We start from the raw sequence: 18,295 nt of genomic DNA on the forward strand, positions 1-18,295 counted from the left end.
TAGATTGAACTTACAATCTTTAAAAACCAATGATATTGATTTATGTTAAGTAGTGATATTAAGAAAAAAATTCATAGGTAAGCACTGCAAATTGAAAACAATCAGCATGATAAAGAATTACCTGGTATGTTTTAAATTAATAACATGCAAACATCATATTCTTTGTTATTTAGAAACTTGATTGACCTAGCTGATTAAATTTTTATCATCATCATAAAAAAATTTACAAGACAATGAAGATCTGTATTTGATCAAATTAGAAATATCAAATTTGTGCAAATGCTCAAATCAACAAGTAGTAAACTCCTTATACCCACACTCTCCGTTTATAAATAAGTCAACTTAAGTTTCAAGTCTCCTCTACTGACTGCACAAAATAGGTCAATAGAAGCGAATTCAGACTCTCTTTGTCACATTTAAAAAATAAAGATGCCACTGTTCCCTGATAATTTTTATCATTTGATGAACCTTTTCCCCCTTTGTTTTTAGTAATATTCAAAGACAATATGTTGTTCGTTGTATGGGAAGTGAATCAAAATCAATTTCATTCCATTAGATATTGATTTATTGAAAGACCAAAACAGATCAACGTAGGAGAAGAAAAGAGGGTGTATTAGAAGAGATGAGAAGGAGAGGAGAGGGATCAAGAAAGATGAGGATTTTACCTGAGTGATGGATCAGGATAGTCGGAGTAGGCTCGTTGAGGAGGAGGTCTATGGAGGCGGCGGCTCCCCGCTTCTTGATCTCGGTCCTGGGACAGGAGGCGATCTCACGGCGGCGGTGTCGCGGTGGAGTTGCGATTGGGGTTGGTCGGGAGTGGAGAAGGGTGGAGAGCGGTAGGATTATATATAATATATATATATATATTTATATATATACTTATTATAGTATATATAATTATATATAATATATATATATATATATATAGAAGAAGAGAGCAGAGAAGAAGAGAGCAACTGGGGTGTGTGTGATATATATATATACACACACACCCCAGTTATCTCTCTCTCTCTCTCTCTCTATATATATATATAATATATATATATATATATATATATTATTATATATATATATATAATATAATAACACCCCAGTTCTCTCTCTCTTCTCTCTCTCTCTCTATATATATATATATATATATATATATAATATATATATATATATATATATATATATTATATATATATATATATATATATATATATAGTCCAAATTCTACAAATCTCCATAGACTATCGAAATACATGTCCAAAACAATTCAAAAGATTGGCTAATTAGCACTTAAAATTCTTATTGTAGCTTCCCCTACTTTATACTTGCATACCCTCACTTGTTTTTTTAGCTCACTTATATACATAAGGGCCTGTTTGGATTTGTAGGGGGTGAAGGGAAGTTAAGGGAAACTGAGTGAATGGAAGGGAAGGGAAGGGAAGGGAGTTCCCTTCCCCTTAGTTACACCCCAATTTGGGGGGTAACAATTTTTATATTATTAGAGGGTGAACCAAGGGGAACTAGGGTGAATTAACTTAACCTCCTAAGTGTTCCCAAACAAGGTGAATGGAGGTGAATGATTCTCCTCCTTTCCCCTCACCCCCATTACCCTCAATCCAAACAAGCCCTAAAGTTTTTAATCTTGTGTTTGGTCACGCTTGTATGTCCTCAAGTTTTTAAATTTTACATTTTAATATTTTCTATTATGTATGTACCAGAACTTGAAAATTCCCGTTGAGACTTAAAAAGTTATTAAAGTGTAAATAATACCTTCTTAAAAGTTATTAATATTTATAATTTAATACCTTTTATTATGCATGTGCTAAAATATTCTCCTAAGAAGTGTGTGCTAAAATATATTCCTGAAAATTCCCATATAACGTTCACACAATATTTTAGGACTTTCCAAACATGATTGTTGTTAAATTTATGTTTAAATCTGCTATAAGAGTACATGAGAATTTTTAGTGGATTATTCTAATATATCATTAACAGAATCTATCAGAATACAAACTTTTTAGAATTTTAGGGGCTGTTTGGTTCGCTATTATAAGGGGTGAAAAACTCAGAAAACCCCTCAACGTCAGATTTTTAGCCCTCCACGTTAGTTTTTTTTGTTTCCGTCCATTTCTTTGTGCCGCTTTGGTTCGCTCGGATGGAAGAGGAAAAACTCTGCTGAAATCGCCGCCAGCTTAGATTTTTTTCCCTCTCCGATTTTCTTTCCAAACCGAGTGAAATTGATGAAAACTCTGCCACGTCAGATTTTTTTCCTTCTTTGCTTTGTTTACAAAAGTTTTCCTTTTTTTTTCTATACGAACCAAATATAAGAAAAATAAATACATTAGTTTCTCACCATTTTTATGTGCGGACCAAAACAAAACAATCTATTTTTTAAAAAAATTTAGAAAACTCAAAACTTATATTTCTTTACATGAAATTGTATTTCCCTATATCAAGGAAACGAACCAAACAACCGCTTAACAAGGGTGAAAAATAGGAAAAGTGCTAATTAGTCCAAAAGATTTGATTTTCGGAAAGCAGGGTGAAAAATAGGAAAAGTGCTAATTAGTCCAAAAGATTTGATTTTCGGAAAGCAGGACCCCTTCGGGTAGGAGTCCTTCCAAAAATTGGCGGGCGGGCCCACCTGAAGTAGGGTGGAGAACCGCACGCCTTATTGACAATGTGTTCGCTGTCTTTGGTGTTGGCACGACCCGCCGTCTCTATACGATCCTTGACAAGTCGCCTTTCACCCCTTGACAGGGAGTATTAAGCCGGGAAATAGGGCACCCCTTCTTTATCGACTAAAACTCCTAGAAAACCTCTCAAAATTCCTCTACATCATCTATCGTTCCCGCTCCCCCAAAACAATTCACCGCTAGGGTTTTGTCGAGCCACTGCTATCACCATGGATCTCTCAAACGCGAAGAATCGCAGTTGGGTCGGATTCAACGGTTCAGGTTCCTTCAGCAATAGCTTTTGGAAGTGGTGAAGGGTTTAGGGTTCTTACGGCATCACAAATTTCTGTGGCCCTAGTTGAGGGATCTATGGTGGCTTTGGAATGTGGCTCGAGTTCCGAGGTAATTATATTTCTTGATTTATGTTCTAATTTGTTCTTGGTATGTAGATATATATTTATGCATATATATGTTTTTGGCTTCTTGTTTGTGATTGCTAACAATTTGGGTGTCTTATGCTAAGATTCATGAGCTGCATCGGTTAAGATTATGTTTAGTCTCAACATGTATATGATAATTTTTGTAGGTTTGGGGATTACGATTATAATGCTGATCTATTATCCTGTCACGTTTCTCGTGCACCTTCGAAACTGTATTTTTTTTATTACACGTTTTAAAGTTGGTTTCATCGCCGAGCTTAAATAGAAATGAATCTTGTGAACCGGTTTATTACGTTAACTCACTAGAAGCAGATTGAACACTTAAAGTAACATAATTATAATGGTCTATGATGCAAACATGTTATATACTCAGGATACTGTGAGGTTGGGGATGCAGATTATTGTTGTTTTGAGAAAGTTGATTATTTCAACGGTGAAGCCATCAAAGTTGATTATTACAACGATGAAGCCACTTGTTTACCCAAATTACATAATCAATTTTTGATGATATCATGTATCTGATTTTATTTTCTATGAAAAATCCAGTGAATTAATGAGGCCTTTGTGGGAAGAGGCTTTACCGACACAAAAGACGTCTATACAAAGTGGATAATAACACAACACTATGTAAACATAGTAGAGATAAAAAAACAACACACAATGATTTAATGTGATTCGGTCAATATGACCTATATTCAAGGGCGAGGATAGCAGATAAATTCAGTAATCAACAAGAGAAGATTACAAAGAAGATCATTCTCTAATCTCACCCAACTTACTGGAGAATCACAGAAAGAGTCACTCAATTTTAACTCTCTTTCTCTCTTTTCTTCTCTAACACCCACTTTTGTTACTGTTTGAATCACTCTTGTCTACCGTCCGAACAATGAGTTGAATGCTACTTATAGGAGAAATATGATAGTCGCAAAGCGACAGGTCACCGGATCAGAAGGAGGGCTATGATGTTAGGCATAACCCTCAAATATTGATTTTAAGGCATGCATAGCTCTCATTTTGAAGTCACGCTCTCAAATATAGACTTTAAGCCAATAGCTGTCATAATTAAAGTCATATTTTTTAATAAAAGTTGCCATTATCACTGAACAGTCTTCTAGCTCACATGAAGTTCTTTAAGTTTGTGTTAATACTCATTCACAACATGATTGAGTTTTTGATTCGGATTGTTCCTACCATATGTGTTCTCATAGCGATTGATTTGTTACATATCAGTCTATTGACGGTGAGAATGTCTTATTGGGAAAGAATATGCTTGCAAGACTGTTAGTATCGGGTCAATTAAAATTAGAATACATGATGGTATTGTTCGAATATTCAGTAATGTCTGACGTATACTAGAGTTAGAATAATCTCATTTTTAGGTACCCTTGATTCTAATGGTTTTAGATTTTTGGCTGAATGTGGAGTTTTGAGAGTTAGTAAAGGTTCTCTTGTTGTGAAAAAAGGTAAATGCCCTCTATGTTCTTGAAGGTAACACTATTATACGTACCGTAGCAGTGTCACCCTCAGAGGATTCAGATTCTCACACTACACATTTGTGGCATATACGGTTAGAGCATATGAGTAAGAGAGAACTGGATGTATTGAGCAAAAAATATTTGTTTTGTGGCCAGAAAACTAGCAAGTTTGACTTTTGTGAGCATTGTGTTTTTAACAAATACTATAGAGTTTCCTTTAGTAGCGGTGTCCACAAAATCAATGGTATTTTATATTACATCCATTTAGATATTTGGGGTCCCTCTCAAGTTCTATCAAAAAGTGGAACTTGTTTTCTGCTAATATTGATTGATGATTATTCTAGAAATGTTTTGATATATCCTTTGAAGCATAAGAGTAATGTGTTTGCAACCTTCAAGCAGTGGAAGGTTATGACTGAAAAGCAAATAGGAAAAAAGTGAAGCGCTTTAGAACCAACAATGAAATGGAGTTTTTGTTCCACAGGGTTTGATTAGTTCTGCAAAAATGAAGCTACTGTGCATTATCGTACAGTTCAACATAACCATAACAAAATGGAGTTGCAGAAGGAATGAATAGAACGCTTTTAGAGAAAGCTCGATACATGCTCTCTAACGCTAATTTGTTAAAGGACTTTTAAACTGAGGTAGTCAATATAGCTTATTATTTGATAAACAAATCTCCTTCTATAACGATTGATTTTAAAACTTCAGAAGAGGTATAATCTGGTGCCCCCACTAATTACTCTTATCTAGGGGTATTTGGTTGCTCTGCTTATTTTCATGTTAATGATAGTAAGCTTGAATCTAGAGCAAAGATAATTATCTTTCTAGGATATGCTATTAGGGTGAAGGGATATAGATTATGATATTCTGATCCCAAGTCACCTAAATTTATATTAATAAGAATGTTATTTTTGATGAGAAATTTATGCTTCACCAGAGAATGGAGTTTGTTGCTGATATTATAGGTATTGAAAAAGAGTGTAGCAAGCAGGTGGAGCTAAAAAACTTTGCTTCAAAAGGAAGTGCTTGAGGGCCCTTATATTGAACTGGTTGATACTACCAAAGGTTCAACTTCAGGTGTTAATACATCGCAAGGACAACAATATAATATTATCACCAGGAGAATAAAAAGGCAGATTCGACCTCCTCAACTTTATGCATACATAATTACTTACACTTTGAGCATAGCAGAATTAATTGAGAATCTAGAGCCTTCTACCTAGACGAAGGCTATTAGTGACAATCAGGCTGTAGATTTGACTGTTATGATGACCAAAGAGATTGAGTCTCTTCACAAGAACCAGACATGAGAGTTAGTGAGCCATAAATGGGACAAAAAATTATTAACTGCAAATGGGTCTTCATGAAGAAAGAATGAACTCCGAATACAAATTTTGTTAGATACAAGGCACACTTGATAGCTAAAGGTTACAGTCAGACTGAAGGTGTGGGTTTCAACGAAGTATTCTCTCCAATTATAAAGCATAACTCAATCCGTGTGTTGCTTGTCATGATTGCTCACTTTAATCTAGAGCTAGAGCAATTTGAGGTGAAAATAACTTTTCTATATGACAAGCTTAAGGAGTAGATCTTTATGCATCAGCCAGAGGGGCTCGTTATTAAAGGTAGGGAAGATCATGTGTGCATGTCAAAGAAATTTCTTTATGGGTTGAAGTAGTCTCTGAGACAGTGGCATTTAAGATTTGATACTTTTATGTTTAAGCATGGTTACTCTAAGAGTAAATATAATAGTTGTGTTTATCATAAAAGCTCGATAATGAGTCTTTTGTATATTTTTTTTATGTTGACGACATGTTGATTGCAGCTAGAGATATGTCAGAAATTAACGAGTTGAAATCTCAGCTCAAGCATGAGTTTGAGATAAAAGATCTGGGAGCAGCAAAGAAAATTTTAGGGATGGAGATCCATATGAACAAACGATAACAAAAATTGGTTCTATTTTAGGAGAAATATATCAAGAAGGTATTGGAGAAATTTGGCATGTTTGAAGCTAAACCTGTAAAGACTTCGGTTGCTGCTCATTTTCATCTTTCAAGCAGATTTATTACTTTAGACTGAAGAAGAATAGCAGTACATGTCTTATGTTCATTATACCAGTACAATAGCAAGCATTATGTATTTTATGGTCTGCACCCGTTCGGATATTTCACATGCAGTCAGTGTTGTGAGTCCGTTAATGGATAAGCATGGAAAGTTGTCAGGCTGTGAAATAGATACTTAATATTTGAGAGGCTCTGCTAATATTTGTTTATATTTTGACATGAGCACAAATTTAGATTGCAGAATACATTGTTATTTTGATTCAGATTATGCGGGTGATTTGGATAAGAGATGATTGCTGACATGTTATGTATTCACTTTAGCTATTAGTTGGAAGACGGCTCTACAGTCGATGGTTGCTTTGTCTACTACAGAGACAGAGTATATGACAATGACAGAAGTAGTAAAAAAAGCTATTTGGTAGAAAGATTTGGTTGAAGATCTCGGCTTACAGCAAGGCGTTATTACGATATTTTGTGATAGTCAGAGTGTAATACATTTGACAAAACATCAGATATATCATGAAAGATTCAAACATATAGATATCAGGTATTATTTTATCAGAGAAATTAAAGTCATCAAGATTAAAAAAATTGGTACTGCATATAGCCTAGCGGATATGATGACGAAACTCGTATCTTCACGGGAGTTCGAGCATTGCCTTGGATTACTTGAAGTTCAACAAAACAGAGGTTAAGTCCATTAGGGGCTTCTGGCGAGACAGTAAAAGTGAAGAGAAGATCTTAATATTCAAAGTCAAGGTGAAAATTTGTTAAAAAATATGACTTTGATTATGATAGCTATTGGCTTAAAGTCTATATTTGAGAGCGTGACTTTGATATGAGAGCTATGCATGCCTTGAAGTCAACATTTGAGGACGATGCGTGGCATCATAGCCCTCCTTCTGACACGGTGACTTGTCGTTTTACCATTATCCCATTTCTCCTATATGTATCCTTCAACTCATTCTTTGGATGGTAGACAAGAGTGCTTCAGACAGAAACAAGAGAGGGTGTTCGAGAAGAAAATAGAGAGATAATGAAAAGAGAGAAAATTAAAATTGAGTGACTCTTTTTATTATTCTCTAGTGGGTTGGGTGAGATTAGAGAGTGAACTTCTTTGTAATCCTCTTTTGTTAATTAGTGAATTTCTCTACTGTTCTCGCTTGTGGATGTAGGTCATATTGATCGAACCACGTTAAATCCTTGTATGTTGTTCCATTTGTCTCTACTTTATTTATGTAGTGTTGTATTATTATTCACTTTGTATAGAGATTTTCTATGTCTTTGGAGCTCCCCGCTGCAACAAGGATCATCCCCGATACCCGTATCTTGTTTCATCTTCATTTTGTTAGTGACATGTTAACTAAATCTATCTTCCATCATCTTTGAATGCTTTAAGTGTTTGGCAAATATTTTTGAAATGTTCTTTTGTGCGTGTCTGTGTGTGTGTGTGAGTGATGAATGAAATCCCAATGTAGGCACACTTTAATATAATTTAACCGAGAGTTGTGTGGGCCTGTAAACTATTCTGTATTAATTGTTAATAACTATGCATGGGTTCCATTTCTATTGCCTTTGTAATTATATTTTGTTTTGAGAACCATGAGGAGGGTGGTTGTAAAAGTTCAAAGGCCCCTAGTTTTAATATTAATGATGATTTTTTGGCTTCGAAGCCTACTAAGCCTTTTTCCAACTTAGAAGTTCAATTCCTTTCTCCCGTGCTTGCCCTACAAAACCTAGTGCTCAAGCCTAAACTAAACCCTATAGTATTGTATACCTCTTACTCCCGAATTGTCTTTTCGAATACATATAATTGACATTCTTGTTCCTTTTTATTGTTTCGGTCAGAAGACTTTTTGTTACCCTTTGTCCCTTTATTGCATAATGGAATGCAGTTTATAGGAGAAAAGTGTTTATGAAAGTGTCTTTCTTGGTTCAACGGCCATTTCCCTGTGAAGGGTGAGATTAAGAAACATGGTATTATGAAATCAATGAATTCAGTAGTGTGATTTATATTGTACAATTTGCTTTCCTGTAAGTGCGAAGGTAATGGGATCTTGTAATACTGGCAGACCAAGCAAAATGGTATGAAACTCTGGATTAAATAACATGTGGATCAGTTTCACAACTATCATGTTAAGAGTTCTGCACATGTTGTAATACTAGGGGCACTAGTGGGACGGATCCTATTGTAAAATTATAGGATCCACTTGGGAATTGAAATAGAGCTGGAATCCATGTGAGCTCTCAATGAGCTAAAACTTGATGGCAGGCCATTTGAGATTATTCAATACAGAACTATACCAATGATTTCACCTAGAGAACAGGGTTATTCAGAAACTTTCTGTTGTTTCGTCTAATTCTTCTTAATGAAACACAGGGGATAGTTACACTCCATTTCACTACAACAGTTAAAGAAACATGGTTCTTCTCAAGTCTGCACTGTAAGGGCTAAAAAACACTGAAATAAAGGCATGCCAAATAACCCTCCGCATGTGCCTACAATCCTGGTGACTGGGCGGGGTAGGGGGTACCCAGCTCACCCGGGGTTTATTGGTAAGGGTGGGGGACTCGAACTCAGGCTCGGGGATCCTCCTGCCTTACCAAGTTTCCCTCATATCCCAAAAAAAAGGCATGCCAAATAGAAAGTTGGTAAGGAGCCCATTCTCTCGTTGTGGATGATCCTTTCCTATTAGTTTGACAGAAATACATATCAAAATATTAATTGTACTTATTAGCCAACATTCTAGTGTGACAAGGTGTCATGTTATATTATTGTTTTGTTTAACCTGTACACTATCGTTAGTTGGGTAGCTGAATTGGATGTGGGAATATCATGTTTCAAGTATTCAAGACAGCTTTCGTTATTAGTTAAGACCAGCTTACAGAATTATTATTGATTACGAAGAAAAAACAAGGTTAGATCCCCTGTTCCATTGTAGCTTCATCTGTATACTATTCTAAAATTAGTTCTAAGTTATTGTTTCATTGTTTCCTCATCTCATATATTAGTAGGAATTGTTTATTTGATTTTAGAAAGAACAACCATCCATTGCAATCCAGTTGGACCAGTTCTAATCGAAACATCACTACAATCTAATTAGTATTCTATGCAATTTAAAAGAAACACATTAGATTTCTAATTCAAATCTTGTTAGATTCTATGAGAAAAATATACTTAACTAACTCCTCTATACACGTGATCAGATCAATCGACCATATTAATGGCAGGCTGACTGAAGCTGATTGCCGAGGCATGAAGGTTGAGGTCACTGCCCTGGGAAGAGAGGATCAATGCGGAGAAATGAGGTGAGTGAAGGCTTCGAGCTTGTGGTTTGTATTACCATAAAGTACCTGTGTTATTTGTTGCTATTATAACTATAGTTTCTTTCTGAATTCCACATGTTGATCTTCTGGAGTAAAGTGGGTTGGATTGTGAGAGAGAAAGGATGGGACCTCAACAAAGAGACCCAACCGCTATTACTACTAAAAAATGGTTGGATACATAGTATACAGCTCACCCCCAATCTTGAAGTGTGCTTCAATGCATCATGTCTCTAGTATATACAACCACACAACAAACACCCCAAACAGCTAGTCATAATGCTTCTCTTACAAAACCATAACTGCAAGCTATACGACAAAACACACACACACACACACACACACACACACACACACACACCAAAAAAGATGTATCAACAGCGCTTTTGTTAGTAAATCTTGAAAAGCTGTATTGGCATTTTTGGATTTCAAATGTTTTCCCATGTTTATCGATAGTGACTTGGTATCATTTCAGTTCAGGAGTTGCCGGTACAAAATGGTTGATTTGGTTTTCTTTAACTTGCACGTTTTCTTCTTCAATCTAGTTTATTGTTGTTTCCATTAACTGTTGATATTTTTTTGTCCTTCTAGTGAAGTGATTAATTATTGTGGCATATCTGCTTGTTTGTTATATTTGGATGATGACTTGAACTTATGATGGGTGTGATTCAGGCATACAACAAAGTTTGGGAGCAATGCTCCAGCTGGTTGTGCTGAATGCAAGGTATGATCTTCTTTGACGGTTTGCAAACTTTGTGGATGCTTCTCTGCATATTTGTTCTGTGGTATGGCATATTCTCAGATTGTTAGTTATGTCCGTTATTAGAATACTTGTAGCTTGTTAGTACATTTAAACTTCGTACCTGAAACAATTTTAATGGTGGAGATGTTGCTATTATTAATTTCTTTTTCCCCTTTATTATGAGTGTGATTCTCTCCTTTCGATATAAATATCCCGCCTTCCTATTCTTGTCTGCTGTTGCTTTGTACCTTCATTTCCCACTTTTGTTTTGATTAATATTTTTTTTTTGCTTATGACAACTGGGTGATCATGGTAATTTCGAATAAAATGGTTGTTATGTGCAAGTACTTTGTGAAATATACCATTCTGAAGCCTGTTTCATTGTTTTGTTACCTGACACGGTTAGAAAATTCAGTAGACCTTCTGTCAGCCTTGCAATGCATTGCATTTTGTTTATTTGTTGAATGATGATTGTCTTTAGCCGATCACTAGAACTGCTATAGGTTACCATTTTGTAGCATGTGTTTAGAATGCTCTTTTTTTCTTGTGGGAAGAATGAAATCCAAAAGTACGCAAGTTTTAATATATTTGTAACTGGGTAGGGTAACTAAATTTTCTGTAGTAATTGTTAAAATCTACACTCAGTACCATTTCTGTTGCCCTTGTAATTATACTTTTATTGATAGAACTGCAGATCATAAATTCACAGATCATAAATTCAGATCATGGAGTCTTTGGTGATAGAACTGCAGATCATAAATTCGAAGATCATAAATTCAGATCATGGAGTCTTTGGTGATAGATCTGCAGATCATAAATTCATCTTCTTTAATATATGTAAAAAAATGTTATTTTTAATGTGCTGATTACAAGTTTTATTTGTGGCCTTTGGATATGTTTTGGTTTTATAATAAATGCAAGTTCTATGAGAAAAAAAAATGTTATTGAAAGTCTATTTTATTATTTGGTTTCTGTAATACAGAAGTAGCGGAGGATCTGGAAAAAAACTTGCAGACCAAGTAATATGGATGGAAATTCTTAGATTAAACAACTCTGAACCAGTTCACAACTATCAAAGTTATAATTCTACATGTGTATGGAATATATAACTAGCGGTAGAAATGGGTCGGATCGTATGAAGATAATCCATTATTATAACTATATATGAGCCACTTGGGAATTCAAATATGCTAAGAAATCTGGTATACATGTGAGCTCTCGTTGAGCTCAAACTTGATGACCTGTCTACAAAAAAGAACATAATGCAAATGATTTCACCTGTACAAACTAATATTGATCCTTTTCTGATAGTTGACTGTAATACATAGCAAAAGTAACTATATTTGTTAACCCAACACTTCAGCATGACACATTGACAGTGAGTCATGTTATATTATTATTATCTGTGTACGGTAAAGTTCGACATTTATTAGTAGGTGGTTGGCTTGGTACTTGAATATTGTTTCCAGCTAATCAAGGTTAGCTGACAAAAGGTTATTTACCTTTTTATATAATGTGGCTTCATTATATTCTGTCCTAAATTTTAATTCTGAACTATTGTTTTCTCATATATCAGTATGATTGGTTTAACAATAATTTAGAAAGATAACATCAAAATTGTTATCCTATTCTAATTTAATCCAAACACCAGGGCAGTCTAATTAGGATTCTCTAATCTTAGTGATTTCTATAAGAAATATATACTTGACAGAACTCTCTATACATGTGAGTTAAAAAGTAACTTCTTAAAAAGTTAAAAAAGAAAAAGAAAAAACTAAAAAAAACTGAAGGAGTTAGTTAAGTCCTGGAAAACGACAGGGTCAGCTGTGGCAGCTGGTCGCTGAAAACATCAGAAAAATGATCAATGAAGGCACTTGATGATCTTACCAGCTTTGGACCGTTTTCTCCTCTCCAAACTCTTAAATAGATAATTGGACAAATTTTTAAAAAAGCCCCTTTTTTAAATTTAATAAGCAAAAACGACCGTCTAGAAAAATAATTAGCAAAACCGACCCTTTTCCCCTGAAAAGGGTCGGTTTTGCTGTAAGTTTGGCTGTTGCGAAGTGTACGGGACTAGTAGTCCCGTACACTTCGTTTTAATTCCCGACTCGCAAAAAAAAAAGCCCCATTTTGCTCTTGACCATCTCCCCTTCTTCTTCCCAAGCCTTTTCCTCTCAAAAATGGAAACCCACGAATTCTCGAACAGCAGCAGTAGCATCATCATCATCTCCTCCCCCTCTTCCTCCGACGCGGACCCCAACTCGTGGACCCCACACGCCGACGTGGAGGCCCTCCGCCGCCTCTCCGAAAACCTCGCCGCCGCCTTCCGCTCCCCCGAATTCATCCCCTTCACCGACGCCGTCATCTCCGTGGGCCCCGACGAGGTCGGCGGCCCACCGTTGCGTTCTCTCCGCAAGAAGCCCATTTCTCAGAGGCGTTTTCTCGAAGAAATCAAAGGAGAAGGAAGAGGGGAACCCGATAAAGCTCGAGTTGAAGGATTTGGTGAAGGGTTTTGAAGTTGGGTTCGACGCGCTGGTCGGGGTTTTGGGGTACCTGTACAGTGGGAAGGTGGGCCCGCTGCCGAGGGGGACGAGGAGTGTGGGCATGTCGGGTGCCGGCCGGCGGTGGAATTTGGGTGTGAAAAGGTCGAGGGAACGAAGACAGAGCAACGAAGAAAATGAAATGAAATGCACGGGACTAGCAGTCCCGTGCATTTCACAAATTCTACCTCACATAGCAAAACCGACCCATTTCAAACGAAAAGGGTCGGTTTTGCTCATTATTTTTACATGGGGTCGTTTTTGCTATTTAATTTTTAAAAGTAGGTGCTTTTCAAAATTTGTCCTAGATAATTCTATGTACAGAGAACTGGACCCAAAGAATAGGAAATTAATGGACCTTGGTCATTAATGCTCTGATACCAGTGTCTACCTACTACTGGTGCTTTATTACTATTGTTGTAATGATCATGATTACTTGATACTTTATTCCCCATCTTGTATCAATTATCGTAGAAGCTCTTATAACTTTTGTCGATATGAAACATATAAACGGAGTTGCTCATATTCCATCATCCAGTGAAGGGCTTCCCTCTGAGATATCTGCGGACGGAAAGCATGAGTTTTACGTGTAAAGAACAAGCCAACTAAACTATACACTTTTGTAACTAAACTATACACTTTTGTGTTACTATTATGCTTAGAATGATGCGATGGAAACATTTTACTTCGTATGAGTCATTAATATGACTCACGATGAAAAATCTGTCACGTTTGGGTCATGTAGTATAAAATAGTGTGAAACTTATAATATAGTAGGGGAAAAAAAAATCCGAAGTTGCAAAGAATCCCAATCTATTCAAATCTTCCATACAAAGCAATATGCTTATCAGGCAGGTTTTGATCTGACATGTTCCCGTAGAGCTCTCAGGCTAATGAATCGCTATGATACAAGAAATAATGTACAATGCCACAAAAAAAGGGGCATCTGCAACACTAAATATGACACAAAAACACCAAAAACTTATGGAACAACGGAGGGAGGTCTGAGGATCGAAGTATAAAGCAAAGAATTCCAGGTATCAGGCAATCCTGGAAGACACCAGTGGCTACAGTCTGCAAATTTCTCAGGTTGCTTTCTCTCTTCATCAGTTAAGAGCTTCTGTTGCCTCACGGTGTATATAGCTGTATGAGCTTCACGCCGATATTCTGATAGTCTCGTGATGTTGAGATATTTAACTGGAGTTTTCATTTTCTCTATAGTTTGCTCTACTATGGATATCATCGATCGTGAAAATGACTGTCTGTAGGTTTCATTGGTGATCGGATGGCTCTGGTTGAAGCACCAGTGAAGATTATACCTGCAATTGTTTGAAGTTTCGGTAAAAATGAGTGAGTTCTGACCGTTTAGTTTACAGCTATAAGCCAACAGAGGATTGCCGGAGCTTAAACCACATTGTCAATAACAGCGGGGTTGTTTGCTATACTGGAATTGTAAATTCATCATTTTTTGCAGGAAATTAGCGCCAAAATGTCATCTGGATACTCACATTTTGCTATTGAAATGTATTTACAAATACAATTTTAGTGTTCATTTAGTTGCAAAAATGTTTTATCTTTTTTGTTTGGGGCAAAAAAAAAAAAAAAAACATTCTATTGCAAATCAAAATGCTCATCTTCAATTGTGAAATTATCATTTGTTGCGATCTAAGTTGGTCTGTTGTTGATTGCGGATAGACCACTTGTACTCTCGCCCAATTGTGGGTATACCTCTCTAGTTCTAATTTAAGTGCAAAGCATACGTACGGTTTATGTTCAGGAGAGATACTGCGAAAGAAAACTTTCGTCTTGTTCGGATTCACCATTCGATCAATCCAACTCGCCCAAGTATTGAGTCCAGTCTGAAATGCCAGGTCCCCATCCATATCCTCAACCAGCTTTCCTTCCTTCTTATAAAAATCCCACCTACAGAATTCAATTTCAAATCAGCTCATAATTCACTTTTCTGACTCAAAACACATAAGTTTGTTTTTTGATATTTGAGTTTTAAAAAAAAAAACCCACGGTTGTGATCTCCCATGATGAGTCCACCAGTGTCCAGTGTTGAACACCAAGACGTCAGCGCCTTGCCATTTCCATGGTTCTATAAGCTCGTTGAGCTTCAACACTTTTGATCCATTCTTCATTTGGTCTACTTTGACCAGAAACGGGCTCCAGTAGAATTCAAGCGTGAAATCATACTCCTTGAATTGTCAATAAATCACCGATAAGTATTAAAATTCGATCTTTGAATTGTTCAGCAAGTTGATTAGTACGATCTTGAAAAGCAAACGAACACATTCGGTATTAAAAATGTTTTACCTATGAACACCCTCGTCTTTTATTTTTCTTTTAGTACTTGGGCATAAGTCAATAGAAATTGCATTTCAAGGGCTGATTTTAGGTTCCTAGTACTTTAGAGAAGATATGTTCTGTAACAAAATATCTTAGCACCAAGCCAAAAAGATAAAAGTTTTATGTATGGTTTGGAAGTGAAAGAATCTAAAAGGTAAAACCGTACCAGAGCTCGAAAGATTTTGTACACATCGTTTAACTTCACAAATGCTCGCCATGGTTTAATGGATGAGTAAAGGAGACATGCCATGGATTCCCACTGGTTTCTATTAAGAGAATCCCCAACAATTGCCACCCTCTTACCTCTCAATCTCTCTAGCATATCAGTCCCATTAAACCTTCAAAATTACCAAAAAAAAATAATAATAATAATAATAAAATAACACAAAGCAAACTAAAACTATATAAAACCCATTTCTTAAACCAAGATAATTGGAGTTGCATACCTTGGAATGTCACAGCCTCTTGGTTTCCACCCCCAGTGCTCATAATCAGAGTCTGGCCTCCCATTTTTTTGGCAGCTCACTTGATTACTGAGAAAAGGACACTGATAACCATGATACAATGGATAATTCTTAGGATCATAAACCCACATCCCATCAAAAATATCACACTCCTCCTCCTCTTCCTCCTCCTCCTCCTCCTCCTCTTCTATCAACGCCTCCAATTTCTCGCTAACACTACTGTTCAACTTCAACGACACCTCCATCTTCTCACGTGAAGAAACAATCTCAATAGTGGTATTGAGTTGTGAAGTTGAGATAGTAGTATTGACTTGCGAAGTTGAAACATTTCGAGGAGATGAGATGATATTGACCTGTCTGATCTCTGTGATTGAGACTTTATAATCATCGGCGGAGCTCGAGCTTTTAAGAGATGAAACGATAGTGATTAGATGCTGGCCTTGGTCATGGTAGAGAGAGAGGAAGAGGAAGCCAAAGAAGCTCGCCAATATACAGAAAGAGTATCTTTGCTTGATGATTGATGACTCCATGAGAGCTTCGCTTTGCTTCTCCAAATTTGCAACGAGCAAAAGGACTAGCGCTTATAAACAAGCTGGTCAAAATGGGAGTCCTGATCGGTGTACTTCAATAAATGCAAAAAAAAAACCCACCTCCATCAGCAGCCTACCATGATTGTGGTGAAGAATCAATTATGAACCCCAAACTCTTCTTCGCAACAGCCATCCGTTCAAAAATGTTCAGGCACAGGTGGGCTCAAATAATATATACATATTCTTTAAGATAAAAGATAAAATGGTTACTGCTGCCAACTTGTGTCATTTCTGTCTAGTGTGATCAATTTGATTAATTTTCAATTGGGCAGTTGTACCTAAGTCTAGCTCATGGTCCCTGAAAAACTGTTTCTGGGTTTGTTGGAATAATTCTGGAATTGGTTCATCAAGTCATTAAAATTACTATTAGGTTCTCCAATTCTCATAAGTTGCAAATTAATTCCTCTAATTTTTATTTCAATGATTTGAGGAACTGGGTTCAAAACATGAAAGATTTAAGGGAGTAATATCTGAAGAAAAAAAAATCTTATTATTTACAATGGTTAAGAGCACTAGACTAAAAAGGGAAAGGGTGCATGAAGCGGAGTATTTTAGGGCCCTCAACACGTGCGCTATGAGAGGTCAGGAGAGCACTAGAGCTGCCAAGCTAGCAGAGAATCAAATTCTCATGAACACACTGTAGGGGAATAAATCCAACTAAGCTAACATAATTTTTAATGGTGTTTAAAGTAAAAGTCATAAGTCACAAGGTTAAGAAAAGAGCAAGGCCTGATTGGTAAAAGCAGAGGATTAACGTGTGAGGCCTCGTGTTAAAGACAGGGCTACAACCTCTGTTATAAAAAGAAAAGAACAGGAAAAAAAAGTCAAAATAAGAGAAAACTAGACCATAAAACATGCATCACGCATCTCAAAAGTCCAATTGTCAATATCAAATTCCCAAATGCGCAATGTGCATGTATGTGTCTAAGAATGCTAAAATAGCAGGGATGAAACAATCAACCTCATTATTGTTTTTGTTATGATGTTCTCACTCGCCTAAATGCAACTTATTGTCAAGCAACGGACATGTGTATTGCTGCAAATAAGGTCCCAATCAACTTGGTGACCCAAGTCCAGCGAGGATTTCGACTTAGCCGACTCGTAGAGTCAATATTCTTCATGTCAACTCGAAAGGCGGTACCAGTCGACCCTCTCGTCAAAGACGACTCGCCAGGAGTCCACTCGACCATTTGTTCAGCACCCCAAGAGGACGACTCGATAGGCGTTAGTTCTCGGCGAAGCTAAAGGACAATTTTCGTCTCGAGCTTCCCTCTCTGGTAAAGTGTCAGCATCGCATTTAATGCTTGGCAGGTGTCATCAGGACTCTAGGCCCGATAGTCTTCATGACTCATCGGATCACGTCAACACCGTCATGCCTGCGATCATTTTCCATTTAATACCGAAGTGATTCTCCCCCTAATCACCTACCAACACTTGTAAAGTAGGTGCTGACACAGCCGCCAGCCCATACTTCACCACCGCCTCTCAATGCTTGGCCGAAGTGACCAATCTAACTTTCTACCCATGGTATATATACATGTACTATTTGAACTTTAAACGGGTTCCAAAACTAGTTAAAAAACTGGTTCACAAATCTGATCTTTTAAGAGATATCTGCAAAATTATACTGCACACA

General features: G+C 36.6%; 1 protein-coding gene and 1 long non-coding RNA gene across 2 annotated transcripts; one reads left to right on the plus strand and one right to left on the minus strand.

Annotated features, from left to right (window-relative positions):
* LOC109840703 lies at nt 2,796–11,600 on the plus strand. The gene is made up of 3 exons (XR_002247013.1): nt 2,796–3,068; nt 9,855–9,956; nt 10,644–11,600. It is a non-coding gene; the product is annotated as an uncharacterized LOC109840703 (long non-coding RNA).
* LOC109840704 (protein trichome birefringence-like 40) lies at nt 14,050–16,860 on the minus strand. The gene is made up of 6 exons (XM_020409444.1): nt 16,720–16,860; nt 16,052–16,643; nt 15,772–15,943; nt 15,276–15,454; nt 15,018–15,176; nt 14,050–14,572 (listed from the first exon to the last, which is right to left on the minus strand). The coding sequence occupies exons 2-6, from the start codon at nt 16,597–16,599 to the stop codon at nt 14,236–14,238; spliced, it is 1,395 nt and encodes a 464-aa protein (XP_020265033.1). The 5' UTR covers nt 16,600–16,643; nt 16,720–16,860; the 3' UTR covers nt 14,050–14,235.

This window comes from Asparagus officinalis, chromosome 5 (assembly GCF_001876935.1).
Source record: "Asparagus officinalis chromosome 5, Aspof.V1, whole genome shotgun sequence".
Lineage (NCBI taxonomy): Eukaryota > Viridiplantae > Streptophyta > Magnoliopsida > Asparagales > Asparagaceae > Asparagus > Asparagus officinalis.

What these genes read in the sequence shown, in the direction of transcription:
- LOC109840704 (XM_020409444.1), bottom strand. Translation starts at nt 16,599, where the DNA reads ATGGAGTCATCAATCATCAAGCAAAGATACTCTTTCTGTATATTGGCG. An exon ending in CATCATGGGAGATCACAACC is followed by an intron (nt 15,177 to 15,275) that starts GTGGGTTTTTTT and finishes TGAATTCTGTAG; the next exon opens with GTGGGATTTTTATAAGAAGG. An exon ending in ATCTCTCCTGAACATAAACC is followed by an intron (nt 14,573 to 15,017) that starts GTACGTATGCTT and finishes AAACAATTGCAG; the next exon opens with GTATAATCTTCACTGGTGCT.